At 38.4% G+C, this 24883-nt stretch overlaps 1 protein-coding gene across 1 annotated transcript; it reads left to right on the forward strand.

Moving 5' to 3' along the window:
- The first annotated feature begins 1408 nt into the window (after nucleotides 1-1408).
- LOC133785205 (secreted RxLR effector protein 161-like) lies at nucleotides 1409-2315 on the forward strand. Its single transcript, XM_062224457.1, has 2 exons — nucleotides 1409-1939; nucleotides 2202-2315. Exons 1-2 carry the CDS (start codon nucleotides 1409-1411, stop codon nucleotides 2313-2315), a joined length of 645 nt encoding a protein of 214 aa, XP_062080441.1.
- Nucleotides 2316-24883: the final 22568 nt, after the last annotated feature.

Genomic DNA, 24883 nt, shown 5'->3' on the forward strand with positions numbered 1-24883 from the left:
TGTTGCATATGCTCACACAAGGCAAGAAAAATTGGAACCAAGGGTAGTAAGGTGTGTCTTTATTAGACATCCAAGAGGATTCAAAGGATACAAAATGTGGAGCTTAAAAGCTGGCAACAATTAGAGGTATTTCATCAGCAAGGACGTGACATTTGAAGAGGATATAATGTACAAAGACACTTTAGAAACTCAGTAGAGAACAAACTTAGAAGTGTTTAATGAAATTATTCAGTTTGAGGAGGAGAACCAAGATGAAATTAGAGATAAACAGTAGGAAAGAAACTCAGTAGCTGAAGATGAAGATAATGCCGAGATAGAAGAGGAGAACAATGAAACAGAAGAAATGGAAGACATCCAAGACTATTAGCTCACTAGAGACCGTGAAAGAAGAACTTCTAAAGCACCAGATCGATTTGGTTTTGCAGATATTATTCATTATGCTCTAAATGTTTTTGAGTGTATGAACGGTGAACCAAAATCATATGCAGAAACAATAAGACGTGATGATAAGCTTGAATGGAAGGTTGTAATGCAAGAAAAAATTAGCTCCTTACATAAAAATGATACCTGGACACTAGTTAAGAAACCTGCAGGCAAAAAGATAGTGGGATGTAAGTGGATCTACAAGTATAAAGAAGCAATTCCAGGTGTAGAAAAGGCACGATACAAGGTGAGATTGGTGGCTAAGGGCTTTACACCAAGAGAAGGGGTGGATTACACAGAGATATTCTCACCAGTGGTGAAGCACACATCAATCCAAGTGCTGCTAGCTTTGACAACTATTAAAGACTTAGAACTTGAACAAATGGACATCAAAACTGTGTTTCTACATGGGGAATTGGAAGAAGAAATTCACATGAAACAACCTGAAGGCTTTGAAGTAAAAGGGAAAGAAGACCATGTTTGCTCACTTAAGAGGTCACTCTATGGACTAAAGCAGTCACCTCGACAATGGTACAAAAGATTGGACGATGTTGCAATCAAATCTGGTTTTAAGAGGAGTTCTTATGATTGTTGCGTGTATGTTAAGACAGCAAATGTAAGGTCAGTCCTGTACTTGTTATTATACGTTGATGACATGTTAATTGCAGGTAAATTTACTACTGAAGTCAATAAGGTAAAGGAGATGTTGAGTAGAGAATTTGAGACGAAAAATCTTTGTCCTGCAAAGAAGATTTTAGGAATGGAAATAGTTAGAAACATAAAGTTCAAAAGGTTATTGGTGTCTCAACAAGGATACATCACCAAAGTGCTAAAACGATTTGGTTTTAACAATGCCAAATCTGTGGCAACTCCTTTAGCCCAACATTTCAAGCTATCTACTACTTAAGCTCCTATTTCAGATGAAGATATCAAATATATGCATAGAGTACCCTACATAAGCGTGGTGGGAAGTATAATGTATATCATGGTGTGTACTCGCCCTGATCTCTGTCATGCAGTTAGTGTTGTGAGTATGTATATGGGAAATCCTTGCAGTGAGTATTGGGAAGCTGTCAAATGGATAATGAGGTACTTTAATGGGACAGCTAACTTGGGACTGCTCTACAGTACAAAATCAAGCAAGCCAGAAGCATATGGATATGTGGATGCAGATTATGCAGGGGATTTGGACACAAAAAGATCACAAACTAGTTTTGTGTTTAAGCTAAATAATTACACCATCAGTTGGAAAGCTAACTTACAATCTATAGTAGCTCTGTCCATATTCGAATCCGAATATATAGCATGTACTGAAGCAGTGAAGGAAGCTTTATGGTTAAAAGGATTGACAAGGGAGCTTGGTGTTGATCAAAGAGTTGTTACGATATTTAGTGACAGTCAGAGTGCTTTGCATCTCAGTAAGAATCAGGTTTTTCATGAAAGAATCAAGCATATTGATGTAAGACTGCACTTTATCAGAGATGTCATAGCAGAGGGAAAAGTGAAGCTTGAAAAGGTGAGTACCGAAGAGAATCCCTTAGATATGCTTACCAAGTATTGGATAAATCCCCACTTAAACTGTTACAAGTAAAATACAGTTACAAGTTTTAAACTCACTTGCCTGAAGGCTTACAAAAGAGGAAAAAAAAAATTTCATGCTTTGTTACAAATTAGTTTCAAAGAAACCAGCTCAAGATCCTAACAGTTTTTCTAACAAACCCAAAACAGTCTAAACAGATACATTACTCAGAAGACTTTACCCTTTATATACCTCTTAGCCAGCTCCAGAAGAATACATAATCATGATCATCATCTTCTTGAAAGCAGATCTGAGAGAGCTCAAAGAAAGTAGAGAAAGTGAGAGGACAGAGAAAAACAAGAGAGAGAGTTAGTGAGAGTTTTGTAAAGAAGAAAAATAGAGAATAACAATAAAGGGCTCAGTGAGAAGGGATTACCTTGTCGATTCATCTGTGACTTGGAATCCATTGCCAAAACCTTGTAACAGCAACTTCATAGTGAAGATCCGAGCTTTCCATCTGAGGAGCAACTCAACGAGGATGTAACCCAATTTTTGGGCGAACCTCGAAAAATTCTGGGTGTCTTCTTCTCTGGTTTTTTCTTTTCTGTTTGTTGGGTTTTGTTGAACTAAGTTTACTGAATATTTTCTGGGTTGATTGATTTCGTGGGTTACATTTTTGGGTTTTGGGATTGAGGTTCAGATTGGGGATCTTAGGGATTTTGGTCTGCTAGGGTTCGAGTTACAATCAAAAGGGGGTTCTTTGATTTCAGATTGATTTGTTTTACTCTATATCTGATTCATACTAAAGCTGTGTCGTTTTTGCCTTTTGACCCTTAGTCAAAAGCAGAGGTGTTAAAGGTCTCTTTTGACCTTGAAAGTACTGAGTGAATATTTGTTTGGTGTAGGGTCATTACAGTAAAATTCCTACACCAAGTCATTACCATCAGCCAAATTCAGACATGTCTGAGTTTGCTTATGATCACCAATGAGTGAAGAAGGTGATCTCGGAAGCTACAAGTCTCAAATTCTTTTGTGTATCAGAATTAATGTTCAAGGTGGAGGAGTGTTGTGTATGACCATTAATTCTATTATCCTTTCTTTATATGTAACTAAGGTCCACTATGACCATTTACTTCTAGTGTGTTTTGTTGCCTCTAGCTCTTAGCTATATATGGTCATTCTGTCTTGTAAAATAGATGGCTAGAATCACTTGTACAGAAACTAGAGAGAGATCAATAAGAGCTTGCTATTTTTGCTTCCCGTGGATACAGGTTGAGTCATTCAACCGAACCGCATAATTCTTTTGGTGTGTGTACTTTGTTATTGTTCGTTGTTATCTTTGAGAGTGGGACTGCCATCTTCAGATTCATCATTCTTCGTAACACAAGTGTTTTAATTTTTTCTGATTCTGGATTTAAGTGAAACTCATCTCGACGGGTAGTTTTCAGATACCAAAAAATATGAAACACTTCAAAAAAATTATTATTTAAAAAAAAATCTTAAACCAATATTTTTTTAGTTAATGACTTATTTTAACTTTGAAGCTTATAATATGAAAACTAATATACATATATCAAACTATAAAATAATAAATAATATTTGTTTATTTAAAAAAAATTATATGTAAAGCTTTTATATATTATTTTAATTTAAAATAACAAATAAAATATTATTAAAAATAAAATAAAAGCATTTTTATATTTTTTTAAAATCATACTTAATTCTAGTATTTAATAACTATATTTTTTAATTCTGTTAAAAATTATTTTATAAATAAAATTGTTTATAAATTATAATAAAATTTAATAATTTTTTAAAATATCATTTGCTATTTATAGTTATATTATTTATTATTTTGATAAAATATATTATTACATTAATTTAAAAATATATATAAAAATTAGATGAATTTCAAATAATAATATAAATTTTCATACGAGATTCTCCACCTTTTCTAACATTATGAAAATTGTCAACTCATCCGCAATTTCGTGAGTGCATCAGATTTTGTCTGATTTGAGCGAGGAAGTCCACAATCAAGGCCGAGGGAAATCGTAATCCACCGAAAGAGAAATAAAATGCAAAAGTCTACCAAAACTATTGCCTCTATTATTGATTAACAATTTTATTGTCCAAGTACATCCTCTCACGCACAACGAACTTGAGTCACATTATTATCATTATTAGTTATTACTCATTCTCAGCAAGAGCTACTCATACATTATTATCATCTTCTTGTTGCTAATGATGCTTTTATTCATTTTTAAATATCCAATTAAGACCCCAGTTGGTAATTTTTGGACAACGACATATGTCTACATGTAATTATTGCATGCACACGTCATTGTACACGAACATATATTATAAATATCTCAAAGAAACCTGTATCGTACTGTCGGGGAGAAAACGTCATCTCAAATACAAAGTGACGTGGAAAAAGTCATTTCACGTTGTTTTGGGGAACTGACCATCCCGTGCATTTAATTGTTGTACACGATGTAATTTTATTTTCATTTTACAAAATTAGTATAATTAATGAACACTTAATGAATGAAATGTATACGTGGTGTAATTATAATTACAAATATATTTAGTTTGTGGAATATAATGTATTTAATTTGGGGTGTATATGTATAAATTGATGAGTGTAAATACAACTCCTCTTATTGCAAATTTAGTGCTAAATGATATGTTTAATTTACATGAATATCATCATCATCATCATCTTATGCCCACACTACAAAAAACAAGGCATATGCCGAGAACAAATGTCGTCAGTAGAAGCCTGAATTTTCTCGGTACAGCTTCTACCGAGAACATGTTCTTGGTAGTAGGTTCTCGGTACAACCGCATCGGTAGAGGTAAACTTCTACCGAGGACATTTAATATGTCATCGGTATAAGTTGTATCGAGGACATTGTCCTCGATATAGAGTTGACAATGTCCTCGGTACAACCTGTCCAAATTTTTCATATGGATGGGCGTCCTCGGTATAGGCTGAGCTGAGATTTTTTTTATATGTGTAATGTTTATTCACTTATATATTTATTTATTGATTAAATTTGAATTAAATATAAATCAATAGAATAAAATTAAAACACATATATTAAACATATAAATAAAAACATAAAAGTACATTTGCTCAATCAAAATAAAGAGTTTTCCTAAACATGAAAATGTAATAGTTCATAGTAATAAAACTCATACATAAGTCCTACTGACTCGGTGCTCCAACGTCGGGATCATCAGGTGGTGGTGGGGCACATTGAGATCCCAGGGTGATACAATGAGTCTGGATGTGCTCCTCTAATTGTCAAACACGCTCTCTCATCTCAGTCATCTCTAGTTTGTGGAGGATCAATAGTAAATGGAGTTCGGTCCCTTATGTTAAGGATACGTCCATATCCTTTCTGGTGGCCACGTCGTTTTTCGAAGACAGTTTGTACCAAAGATCAAAGATAAGTCGTCATCTTCAGGCGCACTCGAAATTGGTGTGGAACTCTCAGTATCATTTGTCTGTGTCTGCTGTGTGTCACGATATGCATGCAAATCCTCCTATGATACAATATATAATGTAATTATGTATTGTAAAAAAAAAAATAACAATTTGAAAAATGTTTAAAATACTTAACGTACCCAATTTTTTTTGGCTATTTCTGTCACCCACCCTGTGTGTAACACCCTGGATAGCCAAGACCGCTACACTGTGTGTTTATAAAGTGCCAGACTTGCTAATCAAGTCATTAAAGTAAAAGCGTGTTACTGGAACAGTAGAGGAACTAGGGTTAAAAGTGTTTTGGTCTCAAAAGTTACGTTTTCATTACTAGACGTCGTTTATTTACATGGGATCCCAAAAATGACAGTTTAAAAGCCATTTACAAAAGTTACAAAGTTTAAATACATTGACTGGCCATATTAAGGCAAAAACGAGCACTTAGGTAATTCCCTGTCCTGACACACTCCTCGACCATGGTGATCGAACAGCTGGCTATGTACATTTCACCGCTGAGCTCTCCACCTCAGGCCTAGTCCAGCTTGCTCTTGCCCTTACCTGCACCACGAAGCACCCGTGAGCCAAGGCCCAGCAAGAAAACACAGCAACAACAGAGCATGAACAACTAGCAAGCAAGTCAATTACACATATAGCATCTCATAAACACAAGTATATCATCAGTCAAGTATTTCATATACTAAGCATCTCAGCTCATAATACACAATGCACAGACGATAACCAGGGCTAGCGCTCCCAGGCAGCTCCCTCTGTTATCCTTTTGTTTCAGGCTCCCAGTGGCCAATTCGCACCCCGTGCGCTAAAATCATGTACGGTACTCTTAGACCGCTTTTATGTGTCCCTTGGCATAATACTAACATTGACACAATACAACTCTCGGGAGCACTTAGTCCCATTACAATCATCCATTCGGGTGCAGTTTTTCTTACCTTTAAATTCACTGGTTTTCGATGCCACGTAGCCGCAAGCACGGTCCTCTACCCCGAGCCTCTCCAAAGTCCTAAACACAACACAAATATAATATTCTTTGTCATTAACCAATCCAAGACTACCTTCCCGGAACCTAACCCACACTCTCGGAACCCCCAAAACCTTAAAACAACACCCCGGAGACATCCCCCGAACCCCCGGAGCAAAGGCCTAAAATTGCCAAAAATGACATCCTGAAATTGGCCTTGTGCCGCGGCACCCAGCAAGTCAGGGGCTCCTCGTCGCGGCATGCAAAAACTGTGCCGCGACACACCTTCGCAGGCCCAGAATTCTGGGTTTTCCTTCGCGTTTTTCCCGAGCCTAACTCACTCCAAATCACCCCAAACTCCATCCTAAGTCCCAAACCAACTCTAAACCCTTAATAAACCTCACAACAACCCAGAAACATCATGCCCAAGCTCATTCACACCATCATTCCTAAAATTCACTCTTGAATTTCATACTTAACAACTCAAACCAGAAAATTAAGAACAACTTGAACTCAAACACAAACCACACTCCAAACTCCCTAAACCTTAACAGAAACAAGCCTAATAATCACACAGAAACCTTACCTTGAGTGATGAGTCCAACCTCCAGCTCTAAACCTCCTTCCCCCTTGATTTCCCAATTCTGAATTCACACAAAACCAGCCACCAACTTGCCTCAATTCACATTCATTATCTAAATTTCAGACTTAAAACTTGGATATATTATAATCAAAATCTTACCTCTGAGTATTCTTGATCTAAGCTTGCTTGACAACTTCAATCACCCTTAATTCTTTTTCCAAGAGCTAAATTCAGCTTCTCCCTTCTTCTTCGTAGTTTGCTCTTCCTCTAGGTCTCCAATTTTCAGCATAAACCCATTTCTCCAAGTGTTATACGTATATGATTCTTTCCCTTCAGCTAATGGTCATTTATCCTACCAATTGACTATTCTACCCTTCCACTAATACTCCCTCCTAACTAAACCTCAAGGGCATACTAGTCCTTTCATCAGCTTTGCAATTCTACCACTTTCCCCATAAAACATGTTACTCTCTATGGTTACTAACAGTTACGCGGATTACCAAATCACCAGTTACCACTATCTAGCTTTCTAGGACCGTCTCGGCACGTGCATCACACTGGTATCACAACACCCACGTGGTACAATTCACACATCATAATTATCACATAATATAATTCACATAATCATATAACATGCTTAAAATCATAATCATGCATCTTAATCACAATAGTCACACATAATTCCCATCATGCCCTCCCGGCACACTAATCAAGGCCCTTAAGCCTTATTAGTGAATTTGGGTCGTTACAACTATCCCCTCCTAATGAGAATTTCGTCCTTGAAATTTACCTGAACAATTCCGGATACTGATCTCGTATAGCTGTCTCAAGCTCCCAGGTCGCCTCCTCGACCATATTGTTTCTCCACAGCACTTTAACCAAAGGAATCGTCTTATTTCGCAACACCTTGTCTTTCCGATCTAAGATCTGAACTGGTCGCTCATCATAAGCCAAATCTGCCTGTAATTCCAGATCTTCATGCCTCAAGACATGAGTCACATCTGAGACATACTTCCGAAGCATGGAGACATGGAACACGTCATGAACTCCAGACAACGATGGCGGCAAGGCTAACCTGTAAGCCACCTGACCAATCCTTTCTAGGATCTCGAATGGTCCAATGAATCTAGGGCTCAGCTTGCCCTTCTTACCAAACCTCCTCACACCTCGCAGGGGTGAAACCCGCAGAAAGACGTGATCACCAACCTGAAACTCCACGTCTCTACGCTTAGGATCAGCGTAGCTTTTCTGCCTACTCTGAGATGCGAGCATCCTAGCCCGGACCTTCTCTATAGCCTCACCTGTCCTCTGAACCATATCTGGCCCTAAGTATCTCCTCTCACCCATCTCATCCCAATGGATAGGCGATCTACACTTCCTCCCATACAACATCTCATAGGGAGCCACTCCAATCATTGACTGATAACTATTGTTGTACGAGAATTCAATCAACGGAAGGTACTTACTCCACGAACCCTCAAAGTCAATCACACAAGCTCTGAGCATATCCTCCAGCACTTGGATCATCCTTTCAGACTGTCCATCATTCTGAGGATGAAAGGCGGTACTGAACTTCAACTGAGTTCCTAAAGCTTTCTGCAAACCTTCCCAAAACTTGGAAGTGAAAATAGGATCCCGGTCTGACACAATTGACTTAGGAACCCCATGGAGACGTACGATCTCTTTCACGTACAACTCAGCGTACTGATCCACAGTAAAAGTTGATCTTACTGGAAGGAAATGGGCTGACTTGGTGTATCTATCCACTATAACCCATACTGAGTCATGAAGTCCCACTGTCCTGAGTAAACCTCCCACAAAATCCATAGTAATATCCTCCCATTTCCACTCAGGAATACCCAAAGGCTGAAGCAACCCTGACGGTCGCTGATGCTCAGCTTTCACCTGTTGACAGGTTAAGCATCTGGCAACGTACTCTACCACATCCCTCTTCATCCCGGGCCACCAATACAAAGTCTGTAAATCCTGGTACATCTTTGTGGCACCCGGATGAAGCGAGTACGGCGTCGTATGAGACTCATCCAGTATCTCCCGTCTGATCCCCTCGTCAGCTGGAACACAAATCTGCCCCTGATACCGAAGTAAACCAACCTCTGAAACAGAATAGTCCTTAGCTATTCCTGCTAAAACATCCTCTCTAACCCTCTGTAACTGAGCGTCTGTCAACTGCCCCTCTCTGATCCGCTCCAGCAGGGTCGACTGTAGAGTAATATTAGCCAATCGGCCCACAACCAACTCTATCCCTGCTCTAACCATCTCATCAGCCAACTCTCTCGAGATCTGAACAGTACTATATAACTGACCTGGACCTCTGCGGCTCAATGCATCAACCACCACATTGGCTTTTCCTGGATGGTAAAGAATATCACAATCATAATCTTTCACCAGCTCCAGCCAACGCCTCTGTCTCATATTCAGGTCCTTCTGCGTAAAGAAATATTTCAGGCTCTTATGGTCGGTGTACACCTCGCACTTCTCCCCATAAAGATAATGCCGCCAGATCTTCAAGGCAAAAACCACTGCTGCCAGCTCTAGGTCATGAGTAGGATATCGCTGCTCATACTCCTTCAGCTGTCGGGATGCATAAGCTATCACCTTCTCATTCTGCATCAGCACACAGCCTAAGCCCAACCTCGACGCATCACAATAAACAACAAACTTCCCTTCTCCTGAAGGCAAACTCAACACTGGTGCAGTAAAAGTCGTCGCTTCAATTCTTGGAAACTGCCCTCACACTTGTCTGACCAAATAAACTTTAGATTCTTTCTTGTCAATTCTGTCATCGGTGCTGCTATCTTTGAGAAGCCCTCTACAAACCGCCTGTAGTAGCCTGCCAAACCAAGAAAACTCCGCACTTCTGAGGCGTTCCTTGGCCTCGGCCAATCTCTAACTGCCTCTATCTTAGACGGATCCACTTTAATCCCATCTGCACCTACAATGTGTCCAAGGAATGCCACTTCAGGTAACCAGAACTCGCACTTCTTAAACTTAGCATATAACTGATGCTCCCTCAACCTTTGAAGAACCAGTCGAAGATGAAACTCGTGCTCTGCCTCTGAACTGGAGTACACCAGGATGTCATCAATGAAGACTATAACAAACTGATCCAGAAAATCTTTGAACACTCTGTTCATTAAGTCCATAAAAGCTGCTGGGGCATTGTTCAAACCAAAAGACATGACCAAAAACTCATAATGCCCATACCGTGTCCGGAAGGCCGTCTTAGGTATGTCCTCATTCTTGATCCTCAGCTGGTGATAACCAGATCGAAGATCAATCTTTGAGAACACCATCTTACCCTGCAACTGATCGAACAAGTCGTCGATCCTCGGTAGGGGATACTTATTCTTAATAGTTAACTTATTCAATTCCCGATAATCGATACACATTCTCAGAGTCCCATCCTTCTTCTTAACAAATAAAACTGGAGCACCCCATGGAGAATAGCTAGGTCTGATGAACCCTATATCCAGAAGTTCTTGCAGTTGTATCTTTAACTCTTTCAGTTCCGCTGGTGCCATCCTGTATGGTGCCCTCGACACTGGCTCTGTCCCCGGTGCCAACTCAATAACAAACTCAATCTCCCTACGTGGCGGCAACCCAGGCAAATCCTCAGGGAACACATCCAAGAACTCACAAACCAGTCTGGTCTCCTCCGGCCCAACTGGTGAAACTTTGGTGGTATCCACCACACTAGCCAAGAAGCCTATACATCCACCCTGTAGCAAATCGCTGGCTCTCAACGCAGATATCCTGGGTACGCGGGGTCCACGCACCGCTCCCACAAAAACGAAGGGATCCTCACCCTCTGGCTCAAAAGTCACCATTTTCTTTCTATAGTCAATGGTAGCTCCGTATCTAACCAACCAATCCATACCTAAAATCATGTCAAAGTCCTCCATACTCAACTCAATCAAGTCCACTGACAACTCTCTACCATCAACTAACACTGGCAGTGCCCTAACCCATCTCCTAGACACCACCAGCTCTCCCGTAGGCAATATAGTCCCAAACCCTGAGGCACTAAACTCACTAGGTCTACACAACCTATCAATCACCCTATCAGATACAAATGAATGCGTAGCACCAGAATCAATTAAAACAGTAAAAGAAGTGCCAGCACTAGAAAGCTGACCTGTCACTACCGAGGGACTAGCCTCGGCCTCTGCCTGCGTCAAAGTGAACACTCGAGCTGGAGTCAAGCTGTCCACCTTCCCTGCCTCGCCCTTCTTCACTGTTGGGCAATCTTTCCTGAGGTGTCCCACCACCCCGCATACATAACAGGCCTTAGCCTGACACTCGCCCAAATGGCGTCTCCTGCACCTCGTGCATTCTGGGTAAGTCCTCCACGAATCTCCGCCTCCCCGACGGCCACCCTGAGTACCCCGACCTCCCCTATCAAACCTAGGAGCGATTGGGGCATCAGGAGTCTTCCTCTTCAAATCACTGATACCTCCGCCTCTACTAGAACCAGAATATGGAGGCACCGGCCTACGGCCCTCCCTTCTTGCTGCACTATCCCTCCATATCCTATTCTCTGCTTCCTCAGCAGTCAGAGCCCTCTCCACAGCCTGGGCATAGGTAGTCACTTCAGGAACTGTAGTAATCCTTACATCCCGGGCTATCATGACATTTAGCCCTCTAACAAATCTGTCTAACCTGGTCGCATCGGTAGGTGCAAGATCTGGTGCGAACTTTGCAAGTCTGTCAAACTTCAAAGCATATTCTGTAACGGTCATACTGCCCTGAACCAGCCCCACAAATTCATTCACCTTCGCTGCCCTGATGGCAACGTTATAGTACTTCTGATTGAACAAATCCTTAAACTCTTCCCAAGTCAACGTGGCAACATTTCTAGTCTGTGATGCCACCTCCCACCAGATTAAGGCATCCTCTCTCAGCATATAAGTGGCACAGGCCACCCTATCATGCCCTTCTACTCTCATAAAATCAAGTATGGCGGTGATCAGGGTCATCCACTGCTCAGCCTTTAGTGGATCCGGTCCACCCTCAAAGATCGGGGGCTGCTGCTTTCTGAACTGCTCATACAACGGTTCCACTTTATTACCAACATCAACGGGCTGTACCACAGGTACCAGTGCCGGTGGTCCAGCAGGGGCAACACTCCCAGATGGAGCCTACTGTAGAATTCTGATCAATTCCTCTTGGCTCTGAAGCCTAGCTTGCATTTCAGCCATTAACTGTTGCCAGTTCTCAGGGACTGGTGGAGGGGTTGGGCCCTGGTCATCCTCTCTAGCCCCAGACCTGCCGGCTTGTCGTGTGGATTTCCTTGAACGCATAACTATTCAAGTCAATCTACAAACAACGGCTCGGCAATTAGGCTATGATGACAGGGCAATAATCTCCATAATCCACCACTGAAACTCCAATTATTCACAAGCAAACAAGTATAACAATTTATCCAGATATTCATCCACATGCACAGCAATGCTAATAAGCACGCCTCAACAGCATCATGCAATAGTCAAGGGCCAGGCCCTATCAGAATCTCATGCTCCCTATTCATCAGACAGATATCAACATTCATATCTCACTCAAATCATTTAAACACATAATCATGCATATACAATTACCAAACCCTGAGTTGAGCTTGTCTCCCGCAGCGAATGTACATACCCAGCCAGTCTTCAGGACCCATAAACCTAGGACGCTCTGATACCAAGTTGTAACGCCCTGGATAGCCAAGACCGCTACACTGTGTGTTTATAAAGTGTCAGACTTGCTAATCAAGTCATTAAAGTAAAAGCGTGTTACTGGAACAGTAGAGGAACTAGGGTTAAAAGTGTTTTGGTCTCAAAAGTTACGTTTTCATTACTAGACATCGTTTATTTACATGGGATCCCAAAAATGACAGTTTAAAAGCCATTTACAAAAGTTACAAAGTTTAAATACATTGACTGGCCATATTAAGGCAAAAACGAGCAATTAGGTAATTCCCTGTCCTGACACACTCCTCGACCATGGTGATCGAACAGCTGGCTATGTACATTTCACCGCTGAGCTCTCCACCTCAGGCCTGGTCCAGCTTGCTCTTGCCCTTACCTGCACCACGAAGCACCCTTGAGCCAAGGCCCAGCAAGAAAACACAGCAACAACAGAGCATGAACAACTAGCAAGCAAGTCAATTACACATATAGCATCTCATAAACACAAGTATATCATCAGTCAAGTATTTCATATACTAAGCATCTCAGCTCATAATACACAATGCACAGACGATAACCAGGGCTGGCGCTCCCAGGCAGCTCCCTCTGTTATCCTTTTGTTTCAGGCTCCCAGTGGCCAATTCGCACCCCGTGCGCTAAAATCATGTACGGTACTCTTAGACCGCTTTTATGTGTCCCTTGGCATAATACCAACATTGACACAATACAACTCTCGGGAGCACTTAGTCCCATTACAATCATCCATTCGGGTGCAGTTTTTCTTACCTTTAAATTCACTGGTTTTCGATGCCACGTAGCCGCAAGCACGGTCCTCTACCCCGAGCCTCTCCAAAGTCCTAAACACAACACAAATATAATATTCTTTGTCATTAACCAATCCAAGACTACCTTCCCGGAACCTAACCCATACTCTCGGAACCCCCAAAACCTTAAAACAACACCCCGGAGACATCCCCCAAACCCCCGGAGCAAAGGCCTAAAATTGCCAAAAATGACATCCTGAAATTGGCCTTGTGCCGCGGCACCAAGCAAGTCAGGGGCTCCTCGCCGCGGCACGCAAAAACTGTGCCGCGGCACACCTTCGCAGGCCCAGAATTCTGGGTTTTCCTTCGCGTTTTTCCCGAGCCTAACTCACTCCAAATCACCCCAAACTCCATCCTAAGTCCCAAAACCAACTCTAAACCCTTAATAAACCTCACAACAACCCAGAAACATCATGCCCAAGCTCATTCACACCATCATTCCTAAAATTCACTCTTGAATTTCATACTTAACAACTCAAACCAGAAAATTAAGAACAACTTGAACTCAAACACAAACCACACTCCAAACTCCCTAAACCTTAACAGAAACAAGCCTAATAATCACACAGAAACCTTACCTTGAGTGATGAGTCCAACCTCCAGCTCTAAACCTCCTTCCCCCTTGATTTCCCAATTCTGAATTCACACAAAACCAGCCACCAACTTGCCTCAATTCACATTCATTATCTAAAATTTCAGACTTAAAACTTGGATATATTATAATCAAAATCTTACCTCTGAGTATTCTTGATCTAAGCTTGCTTGACAACTTCAATCACCCTTAATTCTTTTTCCAAAAGCTAAATTCAGCTTCTCCCTTCTTCTTCTTAGTTTGCTCTTCCTCTAGGTCTCCAATTTTCAGCATAAACCCATTTCTCCAAGTGTTATACGTATATGATTCTTTCCCTTCAGCTAATGGTCATTTATCCTACCAATTGACTATTCTACCTTTCCACTAATACTCCCTCCTAACTAAACCTCAAGGGCATACTAGTCCTTTCATCAGCTTTGCAATTCTACCACTTTCCCCATAAAACCTGTTACTCTCTATGGTTACTAACAGTTACGCGGATTACCAAATCACCAGTTACCACTATCTAGCTTTCTAGGACCGTCTCGGCACGTGCATCACACTGGTATCACAACACCCACGTGGTACAATTCACACATCATAATTATCACATAATATAATTCACATAATCATATAACATGCTTAAAATCATAATCATGCATCTTAATCACAATAGTCACACATAATTCCCATCATGCCCTCCCGGCACACTAATCAAGGCCCTTAAGCCTTATTAGTGAATTTGGGTCGTTACACTGTGCCTGATTCATGGTGAGTATCCATCCAGCTATTCGGGATCGGCTCAAGTTGCCCAGTCTCTAAATTGCACTGTCACGTACATATATTTTTATAAAAATAATAATTAAACGTAAATAAGAAAAACAAACTTAAAAAGAATTAATTAACTAACTTTTTTATAGCAGCGCTGGGATTGACTGAGAACCTCCGTAGCTAAGCTCTTTTAGTTTCTTCATATTTTCCTTGTTGACTTCAGAACGTTTCTGCAAAAAGTTTGTGTTAGTAATATATTTCATTAAGAGAGTTAAGTTTAGCAAGAAATTAATACCATGCACAACCATGGTGGCAAGTTATATGTCGTCAACACAACCGGCCACATACTATAAGAAAGACTCATATTACCAAATGGATTGAATCCATCTGCAGCCAATTCAAGCCACACATTCTTGGGTTCCATTGCAAACGTTGGATTATTTCGGTCAAAGTCCTTCCAAGCTTTCCCATTAGTAGGATGACACAATACACCATCTTCTTTTATATGTTGCTCGTGATGCCATCTCATATGTTGAGCAATGTGTCTCGATGCATATTTTCGCATTAACCTAGGGGTTAAAGGAAAATAATGCATCACTTTATGAGGCACTTTCTTTCCCTTGGTGTTCTTGTCCACCTACTGATCCTCCCCACAAACAGGACATTTGTTTTCTCCAGCATCTTCTTTCCAAAACAGTGTGCAATCATGCTTGAAAACATGGATTGACTCGTAGCTCAATCCAAGTTTTCGCAACAACCTTTTTGTTGCATAATGCGATTTTGGAAGCTTATTTGGGGCTGGAAATGCATCATGTAACAACTCCAGCATTCCATCAAATATTTTTTTGGAAATTTTGCCTAACACTTTGAAATGCATCAACTTCACTAGAAAATTCAATGATGTGTAATTTTGACACCCGGGGAATAATGGAGCTTTGATCTCAGCAAACAAATCGTTATAATGTTGCCCACCCCTGTAGTCTGTTGTAGGTAGAGCTGTAAATACGGGCCGGGATTTTGAGCACGGCACGAAACCGGCACGAGCCCGGGAGGCACGAGCACGACACGGCACGAAAAAATATGGGCTTGGGCCAGGCACGGCACAACACGGGCTTAGCATGGCACGGCACGACAAGCCCGAAGGCACGACACAAAAGCACGAACAAACTAGCCCGAAAGCACGACACGATAAAAGACCCGATATTTTGACAATAATAATCATAATAAATTTTTATTTGTCAATAATTAATAAATTAAAATGATAATATATGTCTTATTTTTTTCAATGTTTATATTTTTATAATTATATTAATTTATTTTAAGATTTGTTAGTTAAATTTTTAGCATTTATTAGTAGGTATTAAAATTCTAATAATTATCTTTGATATAATTTTGGTTAAAATATTGTTAAAAAGTATATAAAAATATCTAAAATTATAATTTAAACAAAGAAATGTATTTGGTTTGGTGGTAAGTCCATTGATGGTTAAAGAGGAGGTGGAGGGTTCAATTCTCCATCCTCACATTTTTTAGCAAAAAAAAAGTGGGCCTAAAAGTGGGCCCGAATAAGGAAAGTGGGCCGGCCCGACTTGGGCCCGACACGGCACGAGCACAGCACTACATGGGCCAGGCCCATGGGCCGTGCTGGGCCTACTCTTTCAAAAATGGGCCGGCACGAGCACGGCACGAATTGAATATGGCCCGAATTTACCGGAGGCACGAAAAATGTGGGCCGGGCCGGGCGGCCCACATTTACAGCTCTAGTTGTAGGTATCTCTTGATCGTGCTCATTCTCTTCATATTCGTCATTGTCATTTTGCATAACATCATTGAGAACATCTATCATTTCATCTTCATCATTTTGATCTATCACTTTCCTCATTAGTATTATTTCATATTCTCCATGCCAATGCCAATTGGTATATTTCCATAGAAAACCATTTACAAAGAGATAATTTTCTAATACATCAATCGTCTGAAATTCAACGTTAACACGCCTCCTACACGGACATTTCACCAATCCCCTTGAGTCAACGCACTGCCTAGCTCTCTGAAGAAAATTCATCACACCAGCCTCATTGTAACGACCCGAAATTGCTAATAAGGCTTAAGGGGCTTGGTTAGCATGCCAGGAGGGCATAATTGGTTTATGTATGATTTAAATGATTTAATGCATGATTATGTGATGAGCATGCTTATATGATTATATGAATAAATGAGATGCATGATTATGAGAATTAGTATGCATGTAGGCCCTGTGAAGAATATTAGGGCATATTTGTAATTTTGGCCCGTTGAGGGTATAAATTTGATAAATTGTGGAGACCACATTATTATGTGGATATGTTTTGCAGTATGCGACTTGAGGCGATCCTAGGGAGCTAGTTAGCGGGAAAGTCACAACGGGACCTAATACTTGGCGTGGGTCGAGTCAAGGGGTATTTTGGGTATTAGATGGTTATCTTGGTTATCGGGTTATGAAAATAAATATGTGGAGATATATTTGAGGATAGGAAGCCTAGGTGGGAATACTAAGGAATTTTACCATTTTTGCCCTCGGTGACGTTTTGGTACCCCGAACCTCGGGATTGACTTAATCAACTAAGGATAGACTAAGTTAAAGATTACAAAACACTAGAAGGTACCCAAACCGACTCTCTCCTTCTTTCAGCTTTTCACTTTCGTTTCCTCTCTTTTTCTCTCAAGGGAAGCTACTGAAAACTAAGGAAATTTGGCTGGGAACTCAGTGATTTGAGCTGAAGTTTTGGAAGATTAACTTAGTATTTAGCTAAGGAGTTCAACCAGGATTGAGGTAAGACTTGAACCACACTCTTGGTTATTTAAATTCTGTGGTTTTGACTGAGTTCTAAGAGGTTTTTGGGTTTTGAAATTGAAGACTGAATTAAAGCTAGGAACTTGGGAGTTAGCTCAGAAGTTTCTTAGAGAATTGGTTCTTCAGTGAAGGTAAGCTCGAATTTGTGATCTAATGTCTGAATCTTGGTGTTTTCTTGATTGGTTTTGATGTTTTTTAAGCTTTTGGGTTTCAGAGATTGAAGTGGGATTTTGATGAGTTTCTAGGCTAAGTTTTTTGCTAGATTATGTTGCTGGAAACGTGTTAGAAGTTTTGTGATAGTTGAGTTGTGGAATTGGGATGGTTTAGGATGATTTTGAGTGTTAAAAATTGTGGTTTTTCTAGGTTCGAGGGGATGGGTCGCGGCTTTGTTCTAGACAGCCGCGGCCCTACAGAGCAAGGAAGAGCCAGGAAGGCTCTGAGGCAAGGGAGCGCTGCGGCGCCACAGGGGCAGGGCCGAGGCACGTGTCTGTGTTCAGGGAGGCCTAGCCTCTGTTTTAGGGGGCAAGCCGCGGCATGGGTCTTAAGGGCCGCGGCCCTTAAGGGCACTTTTAGCCTTCTGGAGGTTTTAAGTGCGGGAACCTAGTCTAGGATGCTCGGGATCGATTCTACTACCGTGTTTGGTGGAATTCAATGTCCCAGAAGCTACAACTTCAATCGAAAACCTTTTTACAATTGTTAATGGAATTCCTTATCTTGGTTGTGACTAGGTAAAGCTAGGGCTCGGGAAACGGATAGTGCTCAGGGGGCATCTCTTATTATCTAAGCATTTAGAAATCAAAGGTAAGAAAACTGCACCGGGTTGTGAGTTAATAATGAGACTAAGAGTTCCCTATTCTTGTATGCGTTATGAAAGTTGGTGTTATGCCATGAGAATATTAAACCAACGGCCTAATAGTGTCGGGGTTTACATTGGCGCACAGGGCGCGGCTCAGCCACTGGTAGCTGAGGACAGCTTAATATTCACTGAGCTCGGTTTAAGCGGACCGGAGTCAGTGGGGTAAACAGAGGGTGCGACCTAAGGGCGTCGACCCTAATTATTGTGTGATATGATTGTCATTGTTAATTGTTGTATATGAGTTGCTAAGTGGCTAAGTATTAGCTTATGGAATCATGAGTATGTCTATGAATTATGTGATTTTTAGGGATTGCTAAGTGTATAAACATGCTTAAAGAGTTATATGATTATTTTCAGTGCTTGTGCTATGATGTTATGTTTTTTTGCTGGGCCTTGGCTCACGAGTACTACGTGGTGCAGGTAAAGGAAATGGTAAGCTTGATCAGCCCTGATCAGAGAGCTCTGAAGGCAGAATGTACATAACTAGTTGCTTAGCCGCCACAGTTGAGGAATGGACGGGAACAAGAGGATCATAAATGCTTATTTTGCCCTTAGAGTGGCCAACAATGGTTTATACCTTGAAATTTTGTAAACTGACTTTCAAACGTTGTTTCTTTTGAGATCCCTTGTACAAAAACGTTTAATTTTATGAAATGTGTCTTTTATGACCAAAACCTTTTTAAACCCTAGTTCATGAGCGATTTTATTGACACGTTTTCAACTTAATGACTTGATTAGCAAGTCCTGCACCTTTATAAATATACAGTGTAACAGTCTTGGCTATTCAGGGCGTTACACTCCTACTCATCAGATAATCAATCTGTCAAATTAATCCAGCTCTTGTCGATTGACATTGTATGAGTGTAGCACTGCACAGAATACTTATTATCAAACTTACAATCAATTTGTGTGTGTGTCCTAATTCAGAGAGAGGAAAATTTAAGAGTCTTCAATGACTCACCCTCTCCGAACGGGTCTAAGGCTTCTTGTGATGAACACTAATAAAATAAAAAATTATCACTAGGTGATAATAACACACTATCATATCTTCGGTAATGATTTCTTATTACCAAAGAAAAACAAATAAAATTAAATATTATTTTTATAATGTTTTGTGCTCTTTGAAGTTAATTATGTTGTTTTATGATATCTAACTCCAATATATTTGAGAGTAAATATTATTAAAATTATTTAAATTTGACATATTTTTTTCTAACTTCAAATATTAATTTTAATTTTAATTTTAATTACAAAAAAATAGTGAAATTATAAATGTTAATTAATTATTTATTAAATTAAATTTTTTGCTTTTACTTTATTGAATAATTTAATTAATTTTCACACAATTTCTAGGATTTGGTTCAAAGTTATTTAATTACTTTATGATTTTTTTTACTAAACCTATTAAAAATTTTATTGATTGTTTTTACTAATATTCACAAAATCTCTAAATTTTATAATTCTATGTAAAATTCGGCAGCATAACGACTGTATTGTCATCTATCCTAAAATTTAAAAACCTGCAAATAACACATAAAAAATATCCAGTCCTAAAACATGCATAGAGCAATACAAATACATTGTAAACGACTATATAACTTATAATTATTAGTCTAAATTTTATTAATTATTCATTTTTCTAATCAAAATATCATAATTCTACTAAAAATTAACAACAACAAATCTTTAATATTCATAAAATCTGATTTTTTACTACTAACATAACCAAAAAAAAATTAACAACAACAACATACTAACATTAGCACCCAAAAATTCCAAATTAACACTCAAATATTTAATATGTTTACTAATATGTTTAATACATCATTTTTACTAAAACAACAAAGAATCTATTTTAATACAAAAAAATACTAATTAACCCATCTAACAATTTTCTAATTCCTAATCTCATTTTTACTATTACATTTTTAAAATCTAATAATAAATACATTCACCCTAATATAATAACGAATTTTTATTAAAACTAATATTAATTCATTAATATAAAAAACATAAATCATTCAAAAATTGAAAAGAAAAATCAAACAAAACAGAAAAATTAAAAACAAATTACCTTTGAATCTTGAAAGAGCGCCAACCTCAAATCCTTCACTGTAGTTCAAGAAAAATCGCACCAACACCTTCAAACAAAAAATCCACAAAATCCAAAAATATATTACAATTTTATAAAGATATATATATATATATAAATGAAGAAATGAATCGTACCTTAAGGAATAGAGAGAAACTCCTTAATTTGGGAGATTTTTGGACCTAAAAATGATATTTTTTAGATGGAAATTGAGCAATCACTACTAGAAATATAGGTTTTTACTTCGGTTTTTATAGTGAGCATACAAAAAAAGCGAAGTAAAAACCTTTTCAAACTCTTTTACTTCGCTTTTCAAATTGGCGCTCTGAAAAAAAATTACTTACTACTTCGCTTTTTTAAAAAAACGAAGTGAAAAATTCATAGTGGAGAGGGCCGTGTTTGTTTGCACAAGCCCTTATATTATGTTTAGAGATAGTAAAAATGCAAAAAACTGGTCAAACCAAACGCGGCCCTTGTGCACTTTTAACTTCGGTTTTTAGGTAAAAACCGAAGTAGAAAGTGTACCTTCCACTTCGGTTTTTACCAAAAAACCGAAGTTAAAAGTGTCCAAGAGGTATGACTTAAGGACCTTTAACTTCGGTTTTTTGGTAAAAACCGAAGTGGAAAGTCCACTTTCTACTTCGGTTTTTACCAAAAACCGAAGTTAAAAGTTGTTTATAAGCCCCTTCCCTAGACCCGAACGGTCATCTTCTCAAAACCTCTCTACCCTCTGTGCAAAAAGAAACCCCCAAAACCTCCATTAACCACCGTGAGCCAACACCCATTTTGATTATCCAAGCCTTTTTTTTTTGTTTTTTCTTTATTTCTTGCAATATTTCTACCCTATAAACCGAAATATAGTCCAAAAATCTTTTTTTTTTTGTTTTTTAGAGAAAAAAAAGCATTTGGTCGTGGGTTTTTTCTCCATTTGAAAGTGGTGTTTCTTGCCGGATTTTGACCGGATTTTTGACATTGCAAGGGGATTTTGAGCTTCAAAACAGGTATAGATTACTAAAATGTGGTTTTGATGATAATTTTTTAATTTTCTATGTTTTTTTAATTTTTTTTTATTATTCCGAATTTAAAATTAATATAATTAATATTTTATTAATTTTTATAATTATTTGTTTATTTTGTTTGTTTAAATAATGTGATAAAAATTAGGTTTATTATAAATATATATATGCATATTAGTTAGTTTTAGAAATTTTGACAATAGATAAATTTGTTTTTTAAATATTTGAAAAAAAATAAATAGCTTGAAGATGATCAAAGTGTTGTTCATTAGTTTCATTAACTAGTTTGATTTTTTTTTTATTGATTTGATAATTAATTATGTAGTTTACTAATTATGTAATGTTTTAGTAGGGTCGTTGATTGAGTGGTGAACTTTGTTGTTCATTTCGGGTGCATTGAAGATTAATATTGAAGGTTAGTTATTTTTTGTATTTATATTACTATAAGATTTATGTATAAAGATAAGACTAATGTAATCATGCATATTAGATTTAGTGAAAGTTATGTTTGAAAATTAGTAAAGTAGGCTCTGGGAAATTTGCGTGCTGTGGTGATATAAGGATGGATTGATTTATGCTTGATTATTTTGTTTGTTTGTGTTGTTGTTATAGGAAATTTTGAAATTGCGGTATGCTATAGAAACAGAGGATACTCTGCCGAATTTTAAAAAAAATTTATAAGACTAGAATCTAATAATGATAGATTCATCTATGCTTGATTATTGTGTTTGTTTTAAATGGTTTTATAGGTAATTTTTAAATTACGGTATGCTATAGAAACAGAGGATACTCTGCCGAATTTTTTAAAAAATTTATAAGACTAGAACCTAATAATGATGGATTCATATATGCTTGATTATTGTGTTTGTTTGTATTGATTTTATAGGTAATTATGAAATTACGGTATGCTATAGAAACAGAGGATACTCTGCCGAATTTTTTAAAAAATTTATAAGACTAGAACCTAATATAAGTTTTTTTTCTAACTTATTAGGAATTGAATATTGTTATTAGTATGGATAAATCATGGATGCTTGAGAGGAGAGAAACATCACAATTTCAAGATGGATTCAACAAATTTTTAGAGTTTTTCCTAAAGAATTGTAGTGATCCACAAAAAATTCGTTGTCCTTGTATCGATTGTGGTAATGGAGTAAAGGGGAATATTACCATGATAAAGGATCATGTATTTTGTCGGGGATTTGATATGAGTTATAGTAAATGGTATTGGCATGGAGAATTATTAAATGATGACCCATATCCATTAGGTAGGCTAGGTGTAGATGATTTTGAGAGTAATGATTTTGATGATCATCCTATAGAATTGCTTGATGAAGCACAAGAAGAGTTTTTTCATAATCCAGAAAAATTTGATAGTATGGTTAGAGATGCAGACAGACAATTGTTCAGTGGTTGCAATAAACTAAGATTGCCCACAATGGTTAAATTTTATAACATAAAAGCAGAAAATGGAGTTAGTGATAAGTGTTTCAATCAATTTTTAGCTGCTTTCAAGGAGATTTTGCCGCTAGAAAATTGTTTTCCAGAGTCTACATATGAAGTAAAGAAGACATTAAGTTTGATAGGGTTGAAGTATGAGAAGATTCATGCATGTCCGAATGATTGTATTTTATATCGTAAGGAGTATGCAGACATGGACGCTTGCCCAGAATGTGGTTTATCACGGTACAAACCTACCAAAAGTAAAGAGATTAGGAAACTTATTCCTCAGAAAGTGATATGGTACTTACCTTTGATTTCGCGGCTGAAGCGATTATATCGAAGTGCAGAACACTCTAAGAACTTAATATGGCACGAGACTGGACGAGTGAAAGATGGTAAACTCCGGCATCCTGCAGATTCACAGGCCTGGAAGAAGGTAGATTATATCAATCCAGAATTCAAAAATGAACCAAGACATCTTCGTCTTGGTTTAGCTGCTGATGGAGTAAACCCGCATAGATCTCTTAGTAGTAGGCACAGTTCATGGCCTGTCTTCCTGGTTATGTACAATCTTCCTTCTTGGTTGGTGATGAAAAGGAAGTTCATGATGCTTTCATTAATGATTTCGGGCCCAAAACAACCAGGACATGATATCGATGTTTACTTGGCACCATTAATTGATGATTTGAAAGAGTTGTATGAAAATGGTGTTGAGGCATATGATGGTTTTAAAAAAGAAGTGTTTAATTTGAAAGCGGTGTTGTTATGGACTGTTAATGATTTTCCAGCATATGGTAACCTATCAGGTTTAAGCACAAAAGGTTACCAAGCTTGTCCAATTTGTTGCACCAACACAAGGGCCCGTCGCTTGTCAAATGGACGCAAAATGTGTTATATGGGTCATAGACGATATTTGCATTTAAGTCATCCTGACAGAAATTAAAAAAAAGCATTTGACGGTACTGTGGAACGAGACATTGCTCCTTTGCCATTGTCAGGTGAGCAAATTCTTACGGAAGTAGAAAAAGTTGACTTTAGGTATGGGAAGAAGAATAAAAACAAAAAAGTCAATGGATGTTTTCAAAGAAAATCAATTTTCTTTCAACTTCCTTACTGGAAAGATTTACTCGTTAGACATTGCTTGGATGTCATGCACATAGAAAAAAATGTATGCGAAAGTATAATCGGTACATTACTTGATATCCCAGGTAAAACCAAAGATGGTTTGTCTAGTCGTTTAGATCTTGTTGAAATGGGTATAAGACACCGCTTGGCACCTGAAGAAAAAGGGGCTCGCACATATTTGCCTCTTGCTTGTTTTACATTGTCTAAAGAAGAGAAGCAAGCCGTATGTCAATCATTGGCAGGGATGAAAGTGCCTGATGGTTACTCATCGAATGTTCGAAACTTGGTGTCTATGGAAGATTTGAAGTTAATTGGAATGAAATCACATGATTGTCATATATTAATGCAACAATTACTTCCAATTTCCATTCGGTCAGTTTTACCAAAAAGAGTTAGAGATAGTGTGACAAGTGTGTGCATCTTCTTTAATCAACTATGTGGAAAAGAATTGGAAATGAAGAAGTTGAATGCATTGCATGATGAAATAGTTGAAACTTTATGCAAGCTTGAAAAATATTTTCCACCATCATTTTTTGACATCATGATACATTTGATGGTCCATTTAGTAAGAGAAGCCAAGTTGTGTGGGCCAGTTTGGGCGAGATGGATGTATCCATTTGAAAGGAATATGAAGGTGTTGAAAGGATATGTACGTAATCACCATCGCCCTG

Source organism: Humulus lupulus, chromosome 6 (genome assembly GCF_963169125.1).
Source record: "Humulus lupulus chromosome 6, drHumLupu1.1, whole genome shotgun sequence".
Lineage (NCBI taxonomy): Eukaryota > Viridiplantae > Streptophyta > Magnoliopsida > Rosales > Cannabaceae > Humulus > Humulus lupulus.

Excerpts from the sequence above, each read along its gene's own strand:
- LOC133785205 (XM_062224457.1), top strand. The coding sequence starts at position 1,409 with ATGGTGTGTACTCGCCCTGATCTCTGTCATGCAGTTAGTGTTGTGAGT. Across the intron at positions 1,940-2,201 it reads GAAAAGTGAAGCTTGAAAAG|CCAGCTCCAGAAGAATACAT; the intron begins GTGAGTACCGAA and ends TATACCTCTTAG.